At 39.0% G+C, this 21,656-nt stretch overlaps 1 protein-coding gene across 3 annotated transcripts in view; it reads right to left on the bottom strand.

Moving 5' to 3' along the window:
* The window catches only part of LOC111562513 (CUB and sushi domain-containing protein 3), a 233,827-nt gene that overhangs the window by 23,298 nt on the left and 188,873 nt on the right, over positions 1–21,656 (bottom strand). For all 3 annotated transcript variants that reach the window (XM_035943940.2, XM_023261087.3, XM_055013779.1), the window contains 4 exons: positions 19,734–19,916; positions 16,571–16,747; positions 9,584–9,766; positions 1,916–2,089 (listed from right to left, as the gene is read on the bottom strand). In XM_035943940.2, coding sequence (XP_035799833.2) covers positions 1,916–2,089; positions 9,584–9,766; positions 16,571–16,747; positions 19,734–19,916 — 717 coding nt within the window. The remainder of the gene's footprint in view (positions 1–1,915; positions 2,090–9,583; positions 9,767–16,570; positions 16,748–19,733; positions 19,917–21,656) is intronic.

The following is a 21,656-nucleotide window of genomic DNA, read 5'->3' on the forward strand; positions in this document are numbered from 1 at the left end:
CAGACTAGACAGCATGAACATCCACAGCAACAAAGATGACAACAGGATATATCCATTTGATAAATGCTATGATCATTATCTGCTGAAACATAATCTTGGGTTTAGTCTTTCAATTGTGAGCTGCATAGAAAATGTCTGTTGTGTACATCCCCTTTTAAGTGGTTAAGTGTTAGCTGTATATGTGAAAAATGCATCAACAGTCAGTCTATTTCCCTTTCAATCCTATAATAATACTCAATTAGATTATTTAGCAAGAATGGCTGTATACATTTTCCAAAGAAAACTTTAACTGGGTTTTGTGGGTGTGCTGTGCATGAACACTGGCACTGTTACATTAGGACTGAAACTAAGGAAAAGTATAACTGGTCCTCTTTAAATGCACTCAGTGGTCAGTCTCAGATGGTTTTTGTTTGTAGTGGTGCAAAATGTGGTCCTGAAAAAACATTAAATTTCGCTCACATCTGATAGCAGAGATTACTTGCATAAGAGAGCTGCAATAATCAGTTATCCAAGAGCAGCACTTCACCACTGAAAACAAAAGGACCCCCTACATCCACCAGTTTAAGTAGTGATGCTTTAGGAAAAAAAACCCACAACACATCTTTCAGCGCTCAGCATGTTGTGCTGGATTATTTTTTAGTGGCATTTGTTTAATTCCACTTTGTCCAAACAAGTGAGTTCTAACATTGAGAGAGAGAGAGAGAGAGAGAGAGAGAGAAAGAAACACATGTAAGTACTTTACCCTTCTGGATATTTAATTTCTGTCGGACTGATATAGTGCAAGAATGATTCAGATGACAGCCAGACACTCTTGAGCAGCCATGCATCCCAGAGGTTATTATTATGCTTGCAAAAACGATTCGGAGATGGTCTTAATGTAGTAAGTAGCATCAGACACTCCACTTGTGGGTCCACTCAGATCATCATCTTCATCATCAACATTGTAGCTTTGACTGTAGGGCTAGAGGTCAAATCACTTTTCATTTCATCAAAATGTAAATTAGAGGTTCCATTTCATGTACTAATGTTGAAATATTAATTTTTGCTCGTCCTGAACAGGTACAGTCTAATGTCCTTCTCCTTCACATTTTTCTGCATTTGACTTTCCAACAGTCATTTGTAGCCGCTGAAAGTGGTTTCAAGATGAAACTATGCTAAAAAGCCTTGATGCTCTAACAAGGAGCAACACCGGTAATGTCACCTCTGCATCTCTGTAAGACTGTCGTATTATAATTGTATTGTAATTCAGCTTTTCCACCAAGGTCCCGGTGTTACATTTCATGACTTATTTGTGACCTTCATTAATTTCATCAACTTGAAATAATTTCCAAAGAGGTGTGAGCGGGTTTGCCTTAGAGAACACAACTTGAAACTAATGTAATGAGAGTATGAGACAAGTGCTAGAATAACATGCAGGTATATCGCTGTCAGGACACCTTTAAAAAATTACCTGTTGTGTCATGACTTCCCCGAAGAAAAATGTGAAATGTTATGACTTTACCTCTTGGATTATTATACCTCTCAGTATTCCATGTTTTCACAAATTTCATGCACCGCGCAAATCCTGGTAACTTCACATGAAAATGTATGAGGCATGGCAGAGAATGTTTTATCTTTATTTCTCAATGATGGAGTATGAACTCATGATCAATATGTGAGGAAGAAGGAAAGCAACAGGATGCCAGACTTTAATTAAGTCCAACATTTCATAAGCTAGATAATGTTTAAAAAGCGACATCAAGAGAAAAGACCCAATTTAGCTCACTGTGTGAATTGCCACATTTCAGACAGCGGCAGAAATGTCACCAAGACATTTCATTCTGAACACAAAGAGACTTCCTCTATAGATGCCTGTAATTACCATTATAATTATCATAAATGTAGGTACAAATTAAGGTGTCAAAGAATGACTCACGCAGACACTGAGGCAGGTCTCCGCTCCACGTCCCGTTTCCGGTGCAGGTTAGCACAGCGGGGAAGGAGAGCTCATAGCCAGATAAACAGCTGTAGCTCACACTGGTTCCCCACTCAAGCACTGAGCCCTCCAGGAGGCCGTTGGGGATGGATGGAGGTGTGGGACACGCTACCACTGTGGAGGAGAGTCACAAGTTATCAAAGCGTAGTCAATGCACATGACAGGTCCAGAGACGTTTGAGTCAAGACAAAGTTCAAATGGGCTTCAGCAGTGGAAAGTCAGTAGCAAACAGGAAGAAGTTGGAGTTGAGGGTATTATTTGCTGTCACTTGAAAACCAGGAGATGTCTGAGTCAAAAAATGAATTTGAACGAGACCATTCAAATGTCCTGAAAATATAGGATTCGACACTGCATGCACAATTGCTAGGCAAATTGTATTCCTCAGGATTCATTTTATTAGAACATTTAGGATGCACTCAGTAAATCCAAAATGTTACAGAACCTCAATCCTGAATGTTTAGCAGAGAAAAAGTGAATTCTTACCTTCTCACAGGAATATATAAATATTCAAAATTGATAGGCTACTATTAATATATTCCATATATTCACTTTTTGGAGTAAGTGTAACAATTAAGAAGCACAAAATGGAATTAAATGACAATTTTGGCCCTTTAAAAGTATTCAGTGACCAATATTCATCCTGCATGCTGAGTGTGTCAGATTTGTTCAACAACTTTCGCAAAAGCGGCAACCACGACTTTCCAAATTCTAATCAGAGAGGTAAGCTGCCTTCACTCACTGTGAATCTCACATTTTAAGTCAGATGCGGTCTTGCTGGCTAGCCTAGTAGTGCTTTATGTGGATGCATGTAGTGGCACATTTTCCTTGAATGCTATGCACTACTTCCTGCACAATTGCTTAAAGAAACTATTGCACAGAAGCTGGCAGATTTTTGAGTTTATTTTCAGTTCATCTTCATATCTCCAGTCTGAAAAAGGTCCAAGTAGCTCATCCAGGCTCAAAATGACGGCAGCCAATATCAATACCTCTCCTCTAACCCGCTGGTTTCTGACTCACAGTGTGGTCCATTAGTGATCCAGCCTCAGGCTAATTTTTCTGGTCCATCCAATGACTTTCATTTCATCTGTCCCTGACACCTTTGAAAATCCGTCCCCAGATATTTCTTGGCTGAATCTTGACACTTCAATGGCGGTCTTGTATCAGCCTTCTTTACCTAGGTCATGTCTTTAAGCACTTCACGCCTTATACTTCTGGACTCTCTAGGTAAGCTGGAGTTCTGAAGTTCAGTAGCACTGAATGATAATCGATTCGATGGAACTTCCTACGTGTTTACTTTCTCTGAAGCTCTTTGCAGCCCTTTGCAGTTATTTTGGACCTTTTCTTCTCTATGCATTCCTGCTGTCTATTTGCTGCAAAATGTTTGATGTCTGGTGGGCAAGCATCAATAATTCAGCTATTTTAACAGTGTTGCATCCATCTGAAAAGTATTTTCCAAGTTTTTATGTCAGTTAAATCTCTGTTTTTACCTGAGGAAATGAAGCTGTCTAATAATTGTAAGAATCATGTTAATCCACACAAATAAATCTCTAAACACAACTTTATCCAATAAGCATTCAAGCTGCATAGAAATGTGTATAGAAATAATGATGAGGTCACAATACTCACTTGCTTAATTATTGTGTATGTAGTGTAAAGCCATAGACACAAGAATGAAAGATTATTTTAAAAAATTCTTAAGAAAACAGTTTCTTTTACTTTGAGTCAATTGAACAGCTATCGGATACAACTCAAGTTTAACAGAAGTCTTAGAGATAATTACTGTGATTTATGTGGATTTACATGGATATGGCTACACCCTGGGCCTTGTGTTTCTAATTAAAATTTTGATAAACGTTGATGGCGGGAGTAGTGTTGTTTAAATGTATTACACATCATAATAAACTCTCTTTTTCCCCCCTAGTAAATTGTGATTTACACAGGTTTTATCTTTCCATTCAGATCCATAATGATAAAATATTTCCCAAAGGGCTTCTGCTTTTAAAACCCAGCAGGATTTAAGTTAGCTTTTGCATGCAGGTCAAAAACAAATATGTCTTGTCAAAATTACTATTACACCCCTTGTACTAAATCGTGCTGCTATTTTACAGATATCAAGAAACAATAGAGTCTGCACAGACTCACCATTCAGCACAGTGTTGATTATGACTGAGTGAAAATTAGGTCTTTAGCCCAAAGAAATAGAATGTGTTTTGACTGTAAGGGATTTTTCTGCCATCTCTGTTTGGAGTATAATGAATAATATCTGTGAGAAACGGGGGACATCTTGTGTCTGTGTAAGCTACAAACTTCCCGCTCAACAAATGTAATAAATGAATGCATAATAAAGCTCAGAATTTGTTCTGACACACTTGGAGATGAACCCATGGGGACACATATGGGATATGGGTTTTAGGGATGTGAATAAATTATAGCAGTTGTTTTATAGTATTGCTATCCTCCCTCAGCACCCATCATTTCCTCAAGTCCTTCTTTCTCTTTCTTGTGCCTGATGAAACCCTTGAACAAACATTGGCAAATTGAAGTCGGACTTTACTCAAGCCTTGCAACTGTCTGGCAAGATCAGATGTTTAGTTTATAAATCTACTTACTTAAACTGTCGTGTTCACACCACAGTCTCCAGCTGAGATTTAGTCCTTTGGCAGCACAGCAACAAAGTAAGTTTCATTTGCAAAATACATGACAAAAATATGCACATAGAGCCAGATGAAGGCAGATTTAAGAACATCACAGCACTGAGCAGCACCACAAGAGCAGCTGCATTAGTGGACGTCATAAGAAACACTGAGCATATTACTTTAAACCTCCAAACCAGGAATGTTCCGACTGCGAGTGCTATGAGAATATTAACTCACAACATCCAAACAACTTGGCAAACTGCATGACAGACATCATCATGCTGTTTTTAATACCTAAATAAGATTACAGCTGGTAATTTCACTGCCTTGATTAGTTTGCCAACTGTTGTCTTGGGTTGGATACTAAATCTGAGCACAGTTAATTTCTGATTTTAGCCTAAAATTCTGTTTTAAAGAAAGAATCAAACATGTAACACTTAATCTATGATGCACAAAGAGAAAAAAGGCATTTAATTTGGAAAAAGCATTTCAATCTAAAAGCTAAAATAGCTGTTCAATTCCTCCCTTTCTGACAAACGAGACTTTAATTCTCCTTGTTATATTTACACAATTCAGAAAGCATTGACTTCTGACTATTTAAAACCATTTCTACAGTCCTTCACATATAAAATATGACAATAAGCAGGTTTTTTATTGCGATTATGACTGTGTTAAGAAAAGCTAAACACATGATGGGCATCTCTCCTGCCATGTTAGGTTTAGTTTTTTTTTTTTTTTTTTACACAGTGAATTTGAATAAATGTGGAGCAAGCCACTGTGGGATATTCACACATTCTCTCCAAGGCGGAATCGTCTTTTGTTCTTGGTTGGCAGCGAATCCAAAAAGATTTCCACATGGACATTATGCAGCAGTGTACAGTATATGCTTTACAAGTATGCTATATTTAGAAAGGTATTTAGGCCATGGTGAACAGTGAATAAAAGTCAAAAGTAAGACAATCTGTGTATCATTTTTTCTTTTCATATTCAATTCAGAATCCAAAGTCAGAAAACAAACAAAAAAAACATTTGTTATTTCACGATTCATTTATGACACAAAACAAAGAGCTGCCTGTTGTTTGTACTTTTCATTTTATGTTAAAGTTCAAAACAGGAAATGAAACACTGGGCAGTGGACCAAATTTGATTTTGATGTTCTATTTCTAACTTGGTTGAAAAGAAGGAATGATAGCCTACATGGATGAAAATCACACTAAGGTATTCATGCAGTGCAATCTGTTTTTGTTTGGTAATGTAGTTTTGCATCTCAGGTTCTCAAGGAGAAACAAGTTCACTTGAAATTGTTCCTCTTTGAAGTTGATGAATTAGTAACAACTGTCATCAGTTTGGGATTTCCATGTTGTTGCTGCCGAGCCTTAGTAAAAAGAAAAGACACTTCATTATGAATTACTTCGTTTAAATGCCCAGCTGGATGCTGTAACATAGAAAACTGCTTACACTACGTGTGTGTGTGTGTGTGTGTGTGTGTGTGTGTGTGTTGTCTTACAGTATGCCTGTGTGGAAGCAACAAAGGGGGGGAAAGAGAAAGTCTGAAGATTTCAGAGAACGTGTGCAAGTAGGCAAATTAGGCTGATTATAGGAGTAGGCCTAATAATCCTATAAGCAGTGCATCAGGAATTACTTTAAAAAACTGGAAACATTATAAAAATGAAGGCATGGGTGGCAGGCAGAACTGAATGAGAAGCGGAGAGTGTCCCCATTTTCCTAAGTAGTTCTAAGCAGCATTAGTGCCTCTTAGCTGAACATGCCAAACCTGGGATACAAACTGAATCCTTGCTGGGCGAAGCTTACGATGCGTCATCTGCTGTGTGTGTGTGTGTGTGTGTGTGTGTGTGTGTGTGTGTCTGCACATCACACACAAATGCTGTGGCTGAATCTGACACTTACACATTAAGAACAAAATTATGCACATGTAAAATCTTTTTGTCTCTTTCGGTCTCAGTTTTTCTCTTTCTGCCTTTTCTTCGTTTCTTCTCACTTCCTTTCTCCCTCCCTTCCTGGAACATTAGCTCACATCACAGTCGCACATCATCCAAATCTATGACAAGATGACAAACGCCCTGCATCATGACAATTTCAAACAGCTCACCCTGCCTAAACAGCTGCACCTTCAACTTAAACCCAATCATGCAAAAATGAAAAGACAAACAATCCTACTGGAATAGATACCGTTTCCAGTTTCACATGAAAGAAAATAGATATTTTCTCAGTCCTTTTCTAAGATATCTTGCTGCGTAGGCTGTCAGTGAGAGAGATGATAAAAAGCTGTGATTACCAATGTGCTTTTCTAATGCTTGTCTTAGATAGTGTTAGACAGAGACCAAAGGAAAGGCAGAGAACAGTGACAAGGGGAAAATAAAACTTCAAACATCTGTATTACTTCCTTATACTTCATCCGCAATGAGAATGGAAAAATGAATGCAGAGTAACCACTTAGTAATCAAACTCCTCTCTCTCGTCTTTCTTTTATTCATTTACCCCATGAGAGAAATAAGTGCTATTGGGAAAGTGAGAGTGGCAGCGAGGTGAGAAGAGGCAGGAGAGACCTGGTGGCTCACTCACTAATGCATACAGGTCAGAGTGACCTGACAGCACTCAGGCAGCCAGAGCGCTGGAAGAAAACGTGAGGTTGTGTAAGCATCTGTCTATTTATGCGTGAGAGAGACATTTCTGTAACTCAATGCTCCCATGTGATGGTATATATGCATGGTGGTGTGTGAGTGTGTGTGTGATGAGAAAGCCTAAGCTCTGTGGGTGTCGCTACCCCCATCAAGCTCACCAGGATCGGGCTGCCTGAGCTGTTGCGGTGAGGATTAGGGCTTGGAGGTTAACAGCTTCATGCACACATACACCCACACCTTTCTCTGTGTCCCCATTTAAACTGCCACGGTTGATGCAACCATCCATTCATTCAACAGCTTCAACATACAATGGAACAGGGCATGTTAATAATGAAACGCGCTAATAAAATATTACAATCAATGTCAGTTTAGATGTTGTAAACTTCCAGGCAAGGTCGCAGCGGGAGTCTGTGGAAGACGTTTGCATGTGGCTTGAAACCACAGCTCTCTATAAGCCGAGCTAAGGAGTGGAAATGGCACAGACTACTTCAGGTTCATAAAAGGTTCATTCCACCTCATTTTGTGTTCATCACATTTAAAAAAAGAAGTTCACAACAAACCATCTCATATTGGTCAGATTGTTTTTTTTGTACATACATATGCTATCAAATAAAATCTGAGTTCATAGGTAAGGTTAGTTTTTGAGATAAAAATTCTTCAGGAGGGGTGGCGTATGTCGATTTTTGCACCCATCTGTGGGTCAATGTTTGAAGTGTCATGACTTCAGAAATAATGTAGCTACAGTCCTGAAATTTTGCAGCATCATCGATATGTACATATGGACTCTATTGGTAAAACCCTGCTTTGATAAAATACCTACCATAAAACTTTATTGTTCAATCTAAGAAGTTGATTTTTTTTCCTGATTGGCACCAATCTGAGTTTTAAAAATGTAGAGTATGGTCAGAGGCAGTCAGAGGCATATTTTATGACACAAAATTTATTTATGGCCAATATTTGAACATGCATTAAGCAGGTATGATGGTGAAACCACTCGAATAGTGTCCCAGCTGGGAGAGTTATATAATATTGTTACTGGACAAAAAGAAAAATCCCAGTTTTCCAACTCATACTCCTTCAAATTATTTCATCCAAAGTATTACTATAAGAAATCACGTGTCTATGTCAGATTTTCTTATTTTTACTTTGTGCATGGGGCATTTAGTAAATTGAGGCAAAATGATCCAATAGCATCTTTATATGGGGTGTAATGTACAAACAAAAACAGGCTTGCACAAGAAGTCAAATAAGATCAACAGGCTCTGAGTTTTTCCCCAATTTTCTGTCCCTTTTACTAAAAATGTGTTTGTGTGTTTGAGTTTCTGTAACTTGTTGCTTTTCTGGATCTTGCCTGTGTATATTTCTCTAACAGGTTGTTTGTTATGTTTGTCTGTGTACATGTCCATCTCTCACACTCTGCCTCACATTTCATTTGTCCTTTCCCATTTCTCGAGAGGCAAACATAACGACAGCTTGCCTCGCTGTAGCCGAGGCAGAAGCCTGGGAACAGTTCCTTAGCAACAATGAGCCACCATTTGCCTTGTGGGCACTTCCCTTTCCTGGTGTACTTCTGAACTGTTCACTGCATAAGTTAATCTTCCCTGCAATACTTACTTTTGGGTGTCAATGGCAGCAGTGCTAATCTATGCCTCCGCTCAAGCATCATAAATCACCGAGTGATGTAGCGCTGATGGGTGTACAACACCTGAGTCCTCTCACTGGGTTTTTCAACTTTGATACTAATCATAGAGTCGAGTGCATACAGACTTAGAAAGAGGAAGCCAATGATTAACTGCTGGAATACAATTAGAGGGATCCTTGTTGTGCTGAAGAGGACTTCTTATTTCAGTTCCTCTGACAACCATCATCAGATGTCAGAGGAACTTTTCGCCTTGGCTCTGAGCCAATACAGGTGCAGCTCTAGATGCAGGTGTAGGTGAAATCACTGTGTCCTGGATGTTATGTGGAGATTTTATGGGAAAAATATTGGAAATTACTTGTGAGTGTATGTATACACACTTTTTTAATACAAATATACACATCTCTCCATGTTGCAGATGCCCAGTCTAATGTGTCTTTGCTACGTGTGTTATCAGGGCACTTAAGTGAACAGTAGGACATTATCTGACGACACAGGAAGTCCTGTGTCACCTTCTTCACTAATCTCATTAGATCTCTGAATGCAAGCATGTACTTTATATTGTACGTGACAGTGTGCTGGAGTGCCAAGGTTGTTACAGCACGGTCTGATGATTATCAAGGTTGACCGTCAACCGCTGCACGTGCATGACACAGTGTATGGAAAATGTGTGTCTGTGGGTGGCGTTTACCTTGGCAAGCTGGCATCGTTCCACTCCAGGTTCCATTGGTGGTGCAGGTCCTGCTGACAGCGGTGTCGCCTCCGATCATCACATAACCCGGCTGGCACATGAACGACACATTCTGGCCCACTGTGATGTCATCACCAAATCTAAGCCCATTCGCTGGGATACCAGGGTCACCGCAGGTGATCACTGTCATTAGCAATCACACATAAAGACCTTGCATCAGAAAATGGTGAAGTGAACATCAAACATACTTTTTGTTAAAAATAAAACATTCATTGATCAACACTAACCTGAATGCCTATTCATGCTTTGGACAGAGTGGTGTGCACAGGGGAGGGTCTACCTTACATTACTCTCATTTTTATTTCATATTAATAGTCTTTTCTTGTAGCAAATTGTTGGTTGTACTTTCTGGCATTAAGACATAATGATGCACTGTATTTTTATTCAAATGCTATGAGGAAAAAAAAACAGTTTTTTTCAGGTTTAATAATTGTCTTCTCAGCCACAAACAGAATTTGCTTTAAATCTTTGAAACATCTGTGCCATATACAGTTGAGCATGATATAAACTGATCACCAAATAAAACATTCAAGACTCCAAGGGTGAAACTGCACCTGGATTCACAGTTCTTCACCATTACTTCATACTTATCAATGTGATGATTGCTAAAAAAAACAAACAAACAAAATGTTGTGTTTGTCACCAAATAGTTGGTAATGTTGAGGTGTGTATCTGATTCTGTTTAAAGTGATAGAAACCTTTCATTTAAAGGATGTAGTGTATAAGTAGTGAGGTATTTTTGTATTTTTTAAGTCACTTTAACGACTCTAACCGGTCTTCTTGAGTTGCGCAGTGTAAAGAAGACTTGCATCTGTAAACATTCTTTTACTGTAAATGGGGGATTAATGTACAACACATGGGCTCCATTGTAAAGACACACAGTTAGTGAAAAATCTTGAGTTTCTTTATATTGAATAATTTAAAATTCACCAAATATGGGGGTGTAATGGATTTCACTGTACAGCAACATACAGCTACAAGTTGTCAGTTGAAGTTTAATAGGCCACTTCACAATTAAGCTTCATGAAACATGAAAGTTTTCCTGTTTCGTGCATTACAGTCTGATGCTGGTTGTGCGTAATGTAATCAAGGTAAACACAATGAATCATCATGCATAAAGCAGCTTTCTTGAGACACAACATCATGTAAGAAGATATTTGTCTGTACATGAAGTATGGTAGGCAATAAAAATAACTCAAATGGTTTCTAAGACATCTATTAAGATGTTAATTACTGTGAAGACATGAACTGTTGATGATTTAGCTGGAGCCATATTAACCCATGACCAAGCACTCAAAGTAGGGATGCATGTTATTGGATTTTTGCTGATATCTTACATTTTCCAACTCATTTTGGTCGATTGCCAACACTAATAGTGATTAATGAACATATTTCCTTTCACGTAATTGCAGAAAAAAAAACAACTAGTCTCTCCTTGAATTAACATGTAATGTGATGGCAGCTGCAGAGAAAATACAATGGTGTTCAAACATGCACATTCACTGGACAAAACGATGACATAAAGCAAACATTTTAATGCGATAAAAGCATTATCTGCACTATATTAATCAATACTGATGATGAAGCCAATATCATTGAACTCAAACTATCACCACGCAGCATCTATTGTGCTCCTGGCCCAAGAATAAATTATGTCTGTATTATCACAGTAAAACAGTGATCCCTATTTTTCACATTTCACCACTGCAGGTATATATTTTGTCTAATTCCAGCGGGGAACCCATTTAAAACCATAATGATAATGTTGAGGAGCTCCCCTTTGCCAGTCATTTTTGTTCAGTCTCTTCTTTTCATATGCCTTTTCTTGGCTTCTTCTCACGGCGCACTTTCTCCAAAGTAAACAGATGGCCCACAGTGTTGGCCCACTACATTGTCAGGTCTTAACCCTTCGCTATTTCTGATGAATAAATCTACTTGCCAGCCTTTATTTGATTGCTTTTTTACAGACCTTGTTTCACCTCACAGGCCCTAATTAGTGTGCGCTTATTAGAAAATCCTTCCAGACTTGTTCACCTTAATGTACGAAGCCAGTTGGAAGCACATGTCTGTCACTGCATACGCCTCCTGCTTTAAATTAATATTTGTTTATTTTCAGTTGCTGCCAAGGACTTCAACATTTGGACACACTTATCACTGCTGAGTGAAACTAACTTTGTATCCTGTCATGATTCATCTGCGAGCTGCTGGTTCTGAGTATAAAGGAAAAAAATGGGGTCTTCACTTTGCCACTAACTGAGATTTTGGGTTGATGACAGTAAGTACTTGCTTGATTCAAAATTGAATCTAATCCTGCACACATCTGTTTTCCAAATTAACACAAAACAACAACACTGACAGGCTAGAATGTAGAAGAAACTCTGTCGTCTAAATGTCTGAACTGCAGTGCTATTTGTTGGGTGTGTTTTCTGTTTATTCAGAGGAATTTCATACAATATCTTCCTTAAATTTTCCTGCAAACAATATTTGTGTCAGAAGAATGAAACACTGCGTCTGGCACTGATGTACTTCGTGTTTAAAGTTATTCAGAATATCTGCTTTTCATATGGAAACTGTTGTGTAATAAATAAAAAAACGTGTCATCTTTATCCAGTTTTCTTTACATTATGGGTAAATAGATTGGGTAAATTGGGGAAATATATTGCTTTGTTTTGCAGCAGTTCAGTTCAGTCTGTGTCACATCACATATGTCTACATGAACATATTTATTTATCTGCACAGATATCTGCACTACCTGTCCAGATAGTCATTTTTTAAAAAAAAGTCTGTCCAGCAACCTGTCAGTTTAGAAACAATATCCTTATTACTTGGTGTAACTTCAGTTTCCAGTTTAGATCAGATGTTTTCTGCACCCATCACTCCATCCTAAACTCCCAAATAAGAGTTTGAAGGACAATATATAACATTGATTTCTGCTCTGCTAACAAATGTAAATAAACAAATGACAAATAATGTTTCTTTTTCTGGAAATTACAGTCATTATTTACTTGACTCCACTGCTCACTGTTTACTAAGTTATTTCCTTCTCCTCTGCTCTCCTCTCTTTTCCCTCGAATACCCTCTGGCACTTGGCAGGCTGTCATTGTAAATAAGAAATTTTTCATAATGTCTTGTCTGATAAAATAAAGGTTAAATGAAATTACAGTTTATCCTGAGGAAGACAAGAACACGTGAAGGAAACTTTGAGGCAATCCATTCAACGGCTGGCTCAACACTACAGATATGAACGTCACAGTGATACAAAAGAGAAAAGAATCAGGTGATCACCAAAGTCTTTAAGGTTCATTGTCTGGAAAACAAGAATATATGTACAAAATTTTGTGCCAATGCATCAAATCCGTGCAGAGATATTTCACAGTAAATTTAAAACCTGTTGGAAAGATGCTATTTATTTTCTGGGTCAAATTAATATTAGAATATTATCAATAAAATGCATTCATACAGTATTTCATATTTAATCCAGCACAGATTCTGAATAAGAAGTCTGGACTGTAGTAGCCAAACTATTGCATTTACAGCCATGTTTATGTAGAGTAAATAAATCTTTGGGTGTCTGTGAGTATTTGTGTTTGCCACAATGCAGATCTGCTGTTCAATTTGACTCCGAGCCACCAAAATTACACATTATCCTGAATTAAGAATGAAAAGTCTCTCTCAACACAAGCCAAAAGCAGCTGGCATGAATAAAAGACTGCTCATACAAGTTTCAGTTGGTATCAACTAAAACTATCTCATGAGGAGGTGGAACAGCGGCTTAGAAGAGAAAATGAAGGCTGCCAGAGAAAAATGTGCGTACATAAATGTTTACATGTGCTTGTGTTTCTGTAGGAGTGAAAAACGGAGTTTGTCAGCACAACGCAGAAAAAGCTGCAGGCTATTGACTTCAACAACTCAACTTAACTATAGAGCCTTTTCATTCAGTACACTTACTTGTTCCCGAGAAAATAGCTCGCTGGGAGATATGAAGTTAAGGCTGGAAATCATAGAAGGAGTTTACATGCACTCAATAAGCTGCTTCCAGTACAATCTGTATTTAAAGGCTGTTGGGTTGTAACGAAATATCTATTTATTCCTTTCTGCACTGCATTTTTAACTATATTATAGGCATATTGGTGACATTTTTTGCCATGGCTTTGTAGCACTTAAAGCTCTACCAGGGGACGGGATTTGTAATATATCAGTTTTACTCGAGCCCCGGATTTAGTTTTCTAGGATGCAAGGACTTCAAGTTTAAAAAAGCAGATCACTTCACTCGGCAACCTTGTAATCTCTATATGCACCACTCTGCATTTTGCTCCAAAGTCTTCATTTAATTGCATCCCCCAACAGCACATTTCTCCACCTCACTAGAGGAAGTCAACACCACTCTTCGGGGAGAAAGGCATTGGCTAGATAAGTGAAGAATATGAAGAAACAGTGGATATAAATTCACTGTATCACGGTGAATTACACGCCAAATAGTCTCCCTGAAAAATCAGTGTTTACTGTTTATTTCATAAAGTACTTTATGGCCTTACTTCACAGTTTACTGAGCAAGTCTCTTTCCTAATGTACTTCAACTAAATTACAAATTCCTTAACATGCTCTATAAATTTCATTTATCAACGATCAAGAGTTTCATGAAAAAATAAAAAGTAAAGGAAGAACTTTTCTCTCTCCCCTTGAGAATGTTGTGTGACTTTGATCTGGTAACCTACATGATCGATTACCCATGAACCGTGAAAATGATTGCCTCCTTAATGAAGGCACAGTGAAGCCAATCCTGGCATCCTCAGTGTTGATGTCCCTGAACTGACCACTAAACTTTAATGTTAAATGATAGCATGAAGCAGAATATGTTCGGTGATAAGAAAGTCCTCAAGTGGGGAAAAGAGACGAGACAGCTATTCTGCCTTTCTTCATGTTGGATCATTATTACTCAATCCAATTTTCAGTCTCTCTCTTCTTTCCCTCCCTCTCTGTACATATCCATCCAGAGACCCATTTCATTCCAAAATTGAAAATTATGCCTATGACATTTATCCTTTCTTGTGATTCAATAACAAGTAAAAAAGAATAAAGAAGAGAGAATACAGAGATTTTCAGAGAGAAGAACAATGTGTAATTTAGTTTGATAGTCATCCTGGTGCAAATTGAATATAGATTGGCATACTTCTTAATTACTGCAAGGCTCATTTGCTGAAATCTAGACAATAAAAATTGCCTGACAATTTTGACGCTTTTCAGGGAGAGAAGGCTCAAAGAGATTTATATGTTATTTAAAATCTTATAGCCTATTTTAGCACTGCCGTGGACCACTCAGAGTGCCTCCTTTTGGGAGAAATATGAAGAAGGCAAGGCAAGTTTATTTGTATAGCACAATTCAACACAAGGTAATTCAAAGTGCTTTACATAAACATTAAAAGCAGCAAATTTTTTAAAAAAAGAAGAAAGAAAGAAATATATAAAAAGTAAAGGCAATAGAGTATAGCATATAGCAATACTACCTACTTGCTACACAGTATAGTATAGCAAGTAGGCAGTATTTTAATCTATGAGGGCGCTACAGTGAACAATAGTGTTTTCAGTCCTGATTTAAAGGCACTGACAGTTTGAGCAGACCTCAGATCTACAGGAAGTTTGTTCCACAGGTGAGGAGCATAATAACTGAATGCTGCCTCACCTTGCTTGGTTCTTGTTCTTGGGACACACAACAAACCAGTTCCAGATGACCTAAGGGGTCTGGATGCTTCGTAGGGAACTAGTAGATCAAGCATATATTGTGGTCCCAGACCATTCAGTGCTTTGTAGACCAGCAGTAAGATTTTGAAATCTATCCTTTGATAATTGTAATATGGTCCAGTTTCCTCGTGTTTGTAAGGACTCTGGTGGCAGCATTCTGGATCAGCTGTAGCTGCCTGATTGATTTTTTGTTAAGACCTGTAAAGATGCCATTACAATAATCTAACCTACTGAAAACGAATGCATGAATAAGTTTTTCCATGTCTTGTTTAGACAGAAATCCCTTAATTCTAGCAATGTTTTTCAGGTGATAATATGCAGATTTAGTGATAAACTTTAGATGGTTATTGAAGTTCAGGTCTGAGTCAATAATTACACCAAGATTTCTGGCTTGATTTGTAGCCGTCAATGACGTAGAGCCAAGGTGAGCGCTGATCTCTGCCCTTTCATTTTTGGGGCCACAAATGATCACCCCTGTCTTTTCAGCATTTAGCTGGAGAAAATTCTGGCACATCCACTTGTTGATTTGATGAATACAGCTACTCAGTGACAGTAAGGGCTGTAGTCATGTGATGACTCTGAGATATAGAGTTGTGTGTCATCTGCATAAGTATGATAGGAGATGTTGTGATGTTCCATAATCTGAGCTAGGGGTAGCATATAAGAAATTTATCGTCAGACTACAGACAACATAAGAAGAGCTGCTCACAGTTTCAGCCTACTGTATTACTGGTACAACATTTATTGCGAATTATCTGCTGCTAATGTGTAAATGATGAGCAGCAACTCGATACCAGGACAACATTTAATTTGCTTGGTGTGCATCTGTGACACCCAGGGGAGTGCCCAACCTTCACTGTCCTATTTTTTATTTTTTTGGTTCCGTTTCCTAAACAACAAATTCTGCGACAGTAGATGTAAGTGTGACTGAACTAAATGTGATTAGCCACGAAACACTGAATTTTGCTTTGTTGTTTCTCTGTTCACAGCACTGGTATAATCGGGACTCTGCCTTGTTGGTCGGACACACAATAATGTCACACTTGACAGTGATCACACAAAGAATTGCTGCGCTTTTCATTTCATTACATAAACAATGTGCAGCAGAAAGGTCCTTCAAGTAAATCACACGAGACCCAGAGACAGGACTCCACCCTCCTTTTACGCTTCTGTGCACCCAAAACTCACTTGTGCAGTTTGGAGCTGAGCCAGACCATGTGCCATTTGCGAGACACTGGCGAGTAGGCGACCCTGTGAGGAAATATCCTTCCATACAAGAATACACAATGGAGTGGGAGAAGGTTGTGCCGTCCACACGGGAAATACGGCCGTGAGCAGGAGTACCTGGGTTCCCACACTGTACCGCTGCAGAGGGGAGAAAAGAGAGGATGTGAAGGTCAGAGGTGTAAAATAGTAATGGATTTTCTATTTTCCATATCAGTGCTTCACCATCTGAGGTGTGGACGCCCCAAGGTGGCTGCAAGATGACTTCTGAAGGTCTGGAGGTGACAAAATGACTCTGAAAATATATATTCCTCTACTATTAGGGGAATATTAATTCATTCATGAAATAACTGCCATTTTGCCTTTAACCTGATCAATATTTATATTCTCTTGACTCTCACACTCACTTTGAAAACAGCTGACAGAAATCATTAGCTGGTGTCGGAGTTCACTATTATGCATGTGTGCCTCACATCAGAGGATGTGAGAAATCATTGTTGTTCTTTTAGAGAAGCTGTGAAACAAACTAGTACAGAACCACTAATCTATACAGCATCACAGCTTTATTAAGAGAGGCTAATGAGCAGAGCCAGTGCTGTGCTACACAAAACCCAATTGCAGTATTGACGAGTCATCATTAAATAATGTGTAGTTTGTGTATTGTCAAGTCTCATAGTACATCTGTGGTAATAACATTTAGTGCTGAAAACAAGAGGATTATGGGAGTTTTTTATATATATATATATATATATATATATATATATATATATATATATATATATATATATATATATATATATATATATATATATAGCAATTATGGTCCAAGGACTCAGCATTCAGCTTTAATGATAATAGAAGTTAAAACTTAGGTATGCAATCCTTGGGGAGGAAAAACAGACTTTCTGTGGAGAACTGAGGAGTTGGACTTTTTACAGTACAGTATCCTTTCCAGCATTTTCATCATAGGCCACTTAAAACGTATCCTTGAAGAGCGTCGAGCACAGAGTTTGTTTCATGTGTTTTTCTTCTGCTCCAAATCACGTCTAATTACAAAACGGATCTGCTCTCTCAATCACCTAATTGGCTGGAAAATCTGAAATAGTGATTCTTGTAGGAGACAGACGTGTTGCAAGTGTGGTGGTGATTTCTCAATTACCACATGTGCATACACGCAAACTAATCGGGGTTCAAATGCATCACTCAGGCATATGCCTAACCACATCAGGTGGCATCTTGCTCACATTAATGCTCTACAAATGCACACACAAGCATATTCATACACCCGCTGTATGCATATGCTCCTGGGTGCATTTACCGAAAATAAAGCATAGTAGCTGTTTGGTTCCCTTTCTTAATAAGTCAAGACCGACATCATGACAGACACATAAAACAGACCTTGATGGCATTGTGAGATAGATATTAGGCTGAATATCTACACTGACTGTTTCTCGGAGACTGTAAAAGGTTGTGGATAATAGATGGATGGGCTTTAACACCAGACAGGGCTTTAGATCACAAACAGACAGCATTGAGACTCATTCAGGCTCCAGTGAATTCCTGCCCCTGCCCTCCTGAGGTGGAGGATGGTTAAAACAATCTTTAAATCAGGAGTTCAGCTGGGAGATGGAGAGATGAAAAGCTAGAGAAGGAGAGATGTGGGGTAAGAAACAGATGGAGGGAAAGGCAGAGAGAGTATGATACAGAAAAGGGAGAGATGGAGATGTGGGCAGGGATGGAGAGAGAGCTAGACAAGATTAAGACAGAAAGAAATCACAGGAAAAGCAACAGAAAAAGGCTGACATTAAGGGAAATGAAGGCCAGAGAGAGAGAAGGGAAGAAACAAGGGAGTTGGAATGAAAGACAGATATACAGAAAATAGTTTAGAGGGGCTATGCATTTATTAGATTAAAAATGACATTGGCACTGTTCCAAGCTGGCGGACAGTAAGTAGAAGAGAGCAAAAGCAGTCAAACATTTGCCTCAATATCCGGTTGACCCCCGGGGGTAATTTATGCAAGATGTAGAGCTGCCGTTCTGTGAACTAATATCTTCAAAATCCACAATGATTCATTTATCACAATCCAAAAAGGACTTGGCTTTAGGTGTCTAGAATTAATGAATTTTTTGGTTGCAATCTGGAAGATGGTCACAGCACCATGTGCTGGCAGAAAATACCAGACTGCAGCAGAGAGATTTTTATCCATCTGGTGCAGAACTGCATTCTTGAGCTTTTGCAGTCATGTGTGTATGTGCTAGAATACAGCCAATATGTTACATACAACGATTGTGTGTTTAAGGTGGGGCAGCATACTGCTTGGATTATTTACATCCCATAGCTGATGCGAGTTTTGTACCAAATCAAATAATATCTAGGAGATGTTTTGAAGAGTGTACAAAACTAAACATCTTTATCAATGCAATTTGCTTATGTACTTCCTTACATTTTAAGGGACTTGCTGGAGCCTGAAGGATCCTCACTTTAAGTTTCAAGTTTGCCCTTCAAACATATCATCATGTAACTCAATAGCATCTTGTGTCAGTTGAAAGGTGAATACACATAACTTGAATTTATATAACCCTCTTTGTTACACAGGTTTTTCTGCTAAAATGTATCTCCAAGACCAACCCTGATAATATCAGAGTTGTTTTATCTGACTTTAAAAAGCTTTGTCCAAAGCCACAAAAGACATTATACAACAGTTTCCACAAACTGATCTGGACTCTCTAACAGAAATTCACTTTAAAAGGAAACAGATGTACGGGAACTTTGCCTGAATAAAATATCAACTAAATTAGGTTTAAAATAGGGAATATCTGATCAAAGAATGAATAAACAAAACTAAGGATCTGTCCGAGCTTTCAGTGGCAGCTTCTGGTACTTGACAGCTGTTGATATTCAGTGCCACAGGCACACTTCAATCAGTACACAAATCAAACTGAGATTCGGCATTCAGGCCTATGTAACCATGCACTATCTTCTGAATCTGTACAACTTTACATGTGTACTTTTGTATAGAGAAATATAACATGCATAATATGCGTTCCCTCTCAGTGCGACTCCTGGCTGCTGTCTCCTACTGCTTAATATATAACATCACTGAGATAGTTTAAAGATTTCTCTTACGTTTGCAGAATGGTTGTTTTCCTGACCAGGTCCCATTGGGGAAGCATATCCTCTCTGCTGAGCCATACAGTGTGTGTCCCACTGTGCAGGTAAAGCGCACCTTGCTGCGCACTTTAAAGTTTCCTGCCTCCCTGCTGGCATGGGCAGGTATACCAGGATCTCCACAAGCGCCTGTCGAATCGCCTGCAATGGAAGATAACCAGTCATGGAACAATTAAAACAGTACACTTAACAGTGTGTGTGTGTGTGTGTACACGTGTGCGCGTATATGTACACACAGATCCTTTCAAGTTGGTATGACATTGACTTACAACACAGTGTTCCTGTCTGTCAAGCAGAAGGACAATACATAGAGGGCCGCGACAATGCACCAATGAGCAGTTGTCACTATGCCAACAACCTGGAGGAGCCATATCTTTCACAGCTTTGACATCAGGAGCTTTCTGTCCATAAAAACAGCAGAGCCAGCATTTAAAGGCAACCAGCTGTGGTTATGAGAAACGATGAATACAGTTTGACCTCTGAAGCTAAATGCATTTTCATTATCCTGAATTATCCTTTCTGTCTTTTGTTCGGTGGGACAACATAAAAAACTTGCAGTGTTCCCACCTTGCTCCACCTGTCAAGCATGTCTATGAATTAAATCAGATAAAAAGATGCAGTGTCTCTTGTTAATTCTCTTCATGTTCCCATTAGCGGCGTCTCTGGTGGTTGGAAAAAAATAGGACACGTTCTTTTTCTAAGCCATAGGAAGTGAGGAAGAGAGATGACAGGTATGGAATCAGGGCAGTGCCATCACTGCTCAAGATTTTATGCTGTGACAAACAGCAAGCCAAGTTGAGTGGTGTGTTAGTCAGAGTGGGGTGGTTTTGTATTCACTAGGGACATCCTCAGAGCAAAGGGGAAAAAAGCACATAACACCAACCACTGCTTCCACTGTTGCTGCTGCTTCCGCTCTTTCACAGAAATGAAACCAGTGGAGGAAAGAAAAGAGAAAAATGTTGCGCTTCAGAAGACAGAGTATCACAGTCAGAGAGATATACAGACATACAGATATTCAAATAGATAGAGAGATAGACAGGTAGACAGATAGACAGTCTCTTTGTGAGGGATTCATGCTTTATTGACTTTGAGATCTTGTTCCTTGAGCTGTGCACACACACTGTGCATCATTCCCTGTATGTTGGCTGCTGCTCTCTGTGTACAGAGCAGCGAACAGCTGCAGTAATACTGGACTTGTTGATGAAGCCTTGCTGCACAAACACAAAGCTCATATCTTCTACACACATCCCACTGCTCATATGTGCACAAAATGCATTTGTCAGGTCAAGGGCTCACAGCTGGAGATGATAAGTTCTCCTGTGGCCGTGGCTGGCAAAGAGTGTGTGTGTCTCACTGCAGATATATATACGTGTGTGTGTGTGTCGGTGAGAGAGCGCCCTTGATGCATGTGAATGTTTATGCGTCTCCCTGCATGCACTTGTATGCAATGGCAGGGACAAGTGCACACTGACTGTGCATACATATTTGTGCCTGTGTGTGTGCATGTCAACTTTGTGCACGTGTGTGTGTCTCTCAGCAGCTGTCTGTACTTCATTAGTCTCCTTCGGTTAGGTGAGGCAGCCTGACTCCGCATGCACTGTGACAGCTATAATCTCACTAATTGGGATGGTGGTGGATTTGGTTTGAATCTGAGTTAATGTCCGTTCACCAGGCTCCCTTTGTGAGGAAATAATAAGGCCTTCAACTCAGCCATGCAACAGACGAGGACAAAAGGGGAATGGCTTGGCAAGCGGTTTTAAGCCCCATCTTACTAATTAACAAGGGAGGCCAGATGAGAGAAAGGATAGATGCATGGATGGATGCATGGATGAGAGCTACTGCTGACGCTGGGCTAGACTTTTGAGGAATTCATATTCCAAA

This window comes from Amphiprion ocellaris, chromosome 9, assembly GCF_022539595.1.
Source record: "Amphiprion ocellaris isolate individual 3 ecotype Okinawa chromosome 9, ASM2253959v1, whole genome shotgun sequence".
Taxonomy (NCBI): Eukaryota; Metazoa; Chordata; class Actinopteri; family Pomacentridae; genus Amphiprion; species Amphiprion ocellaris.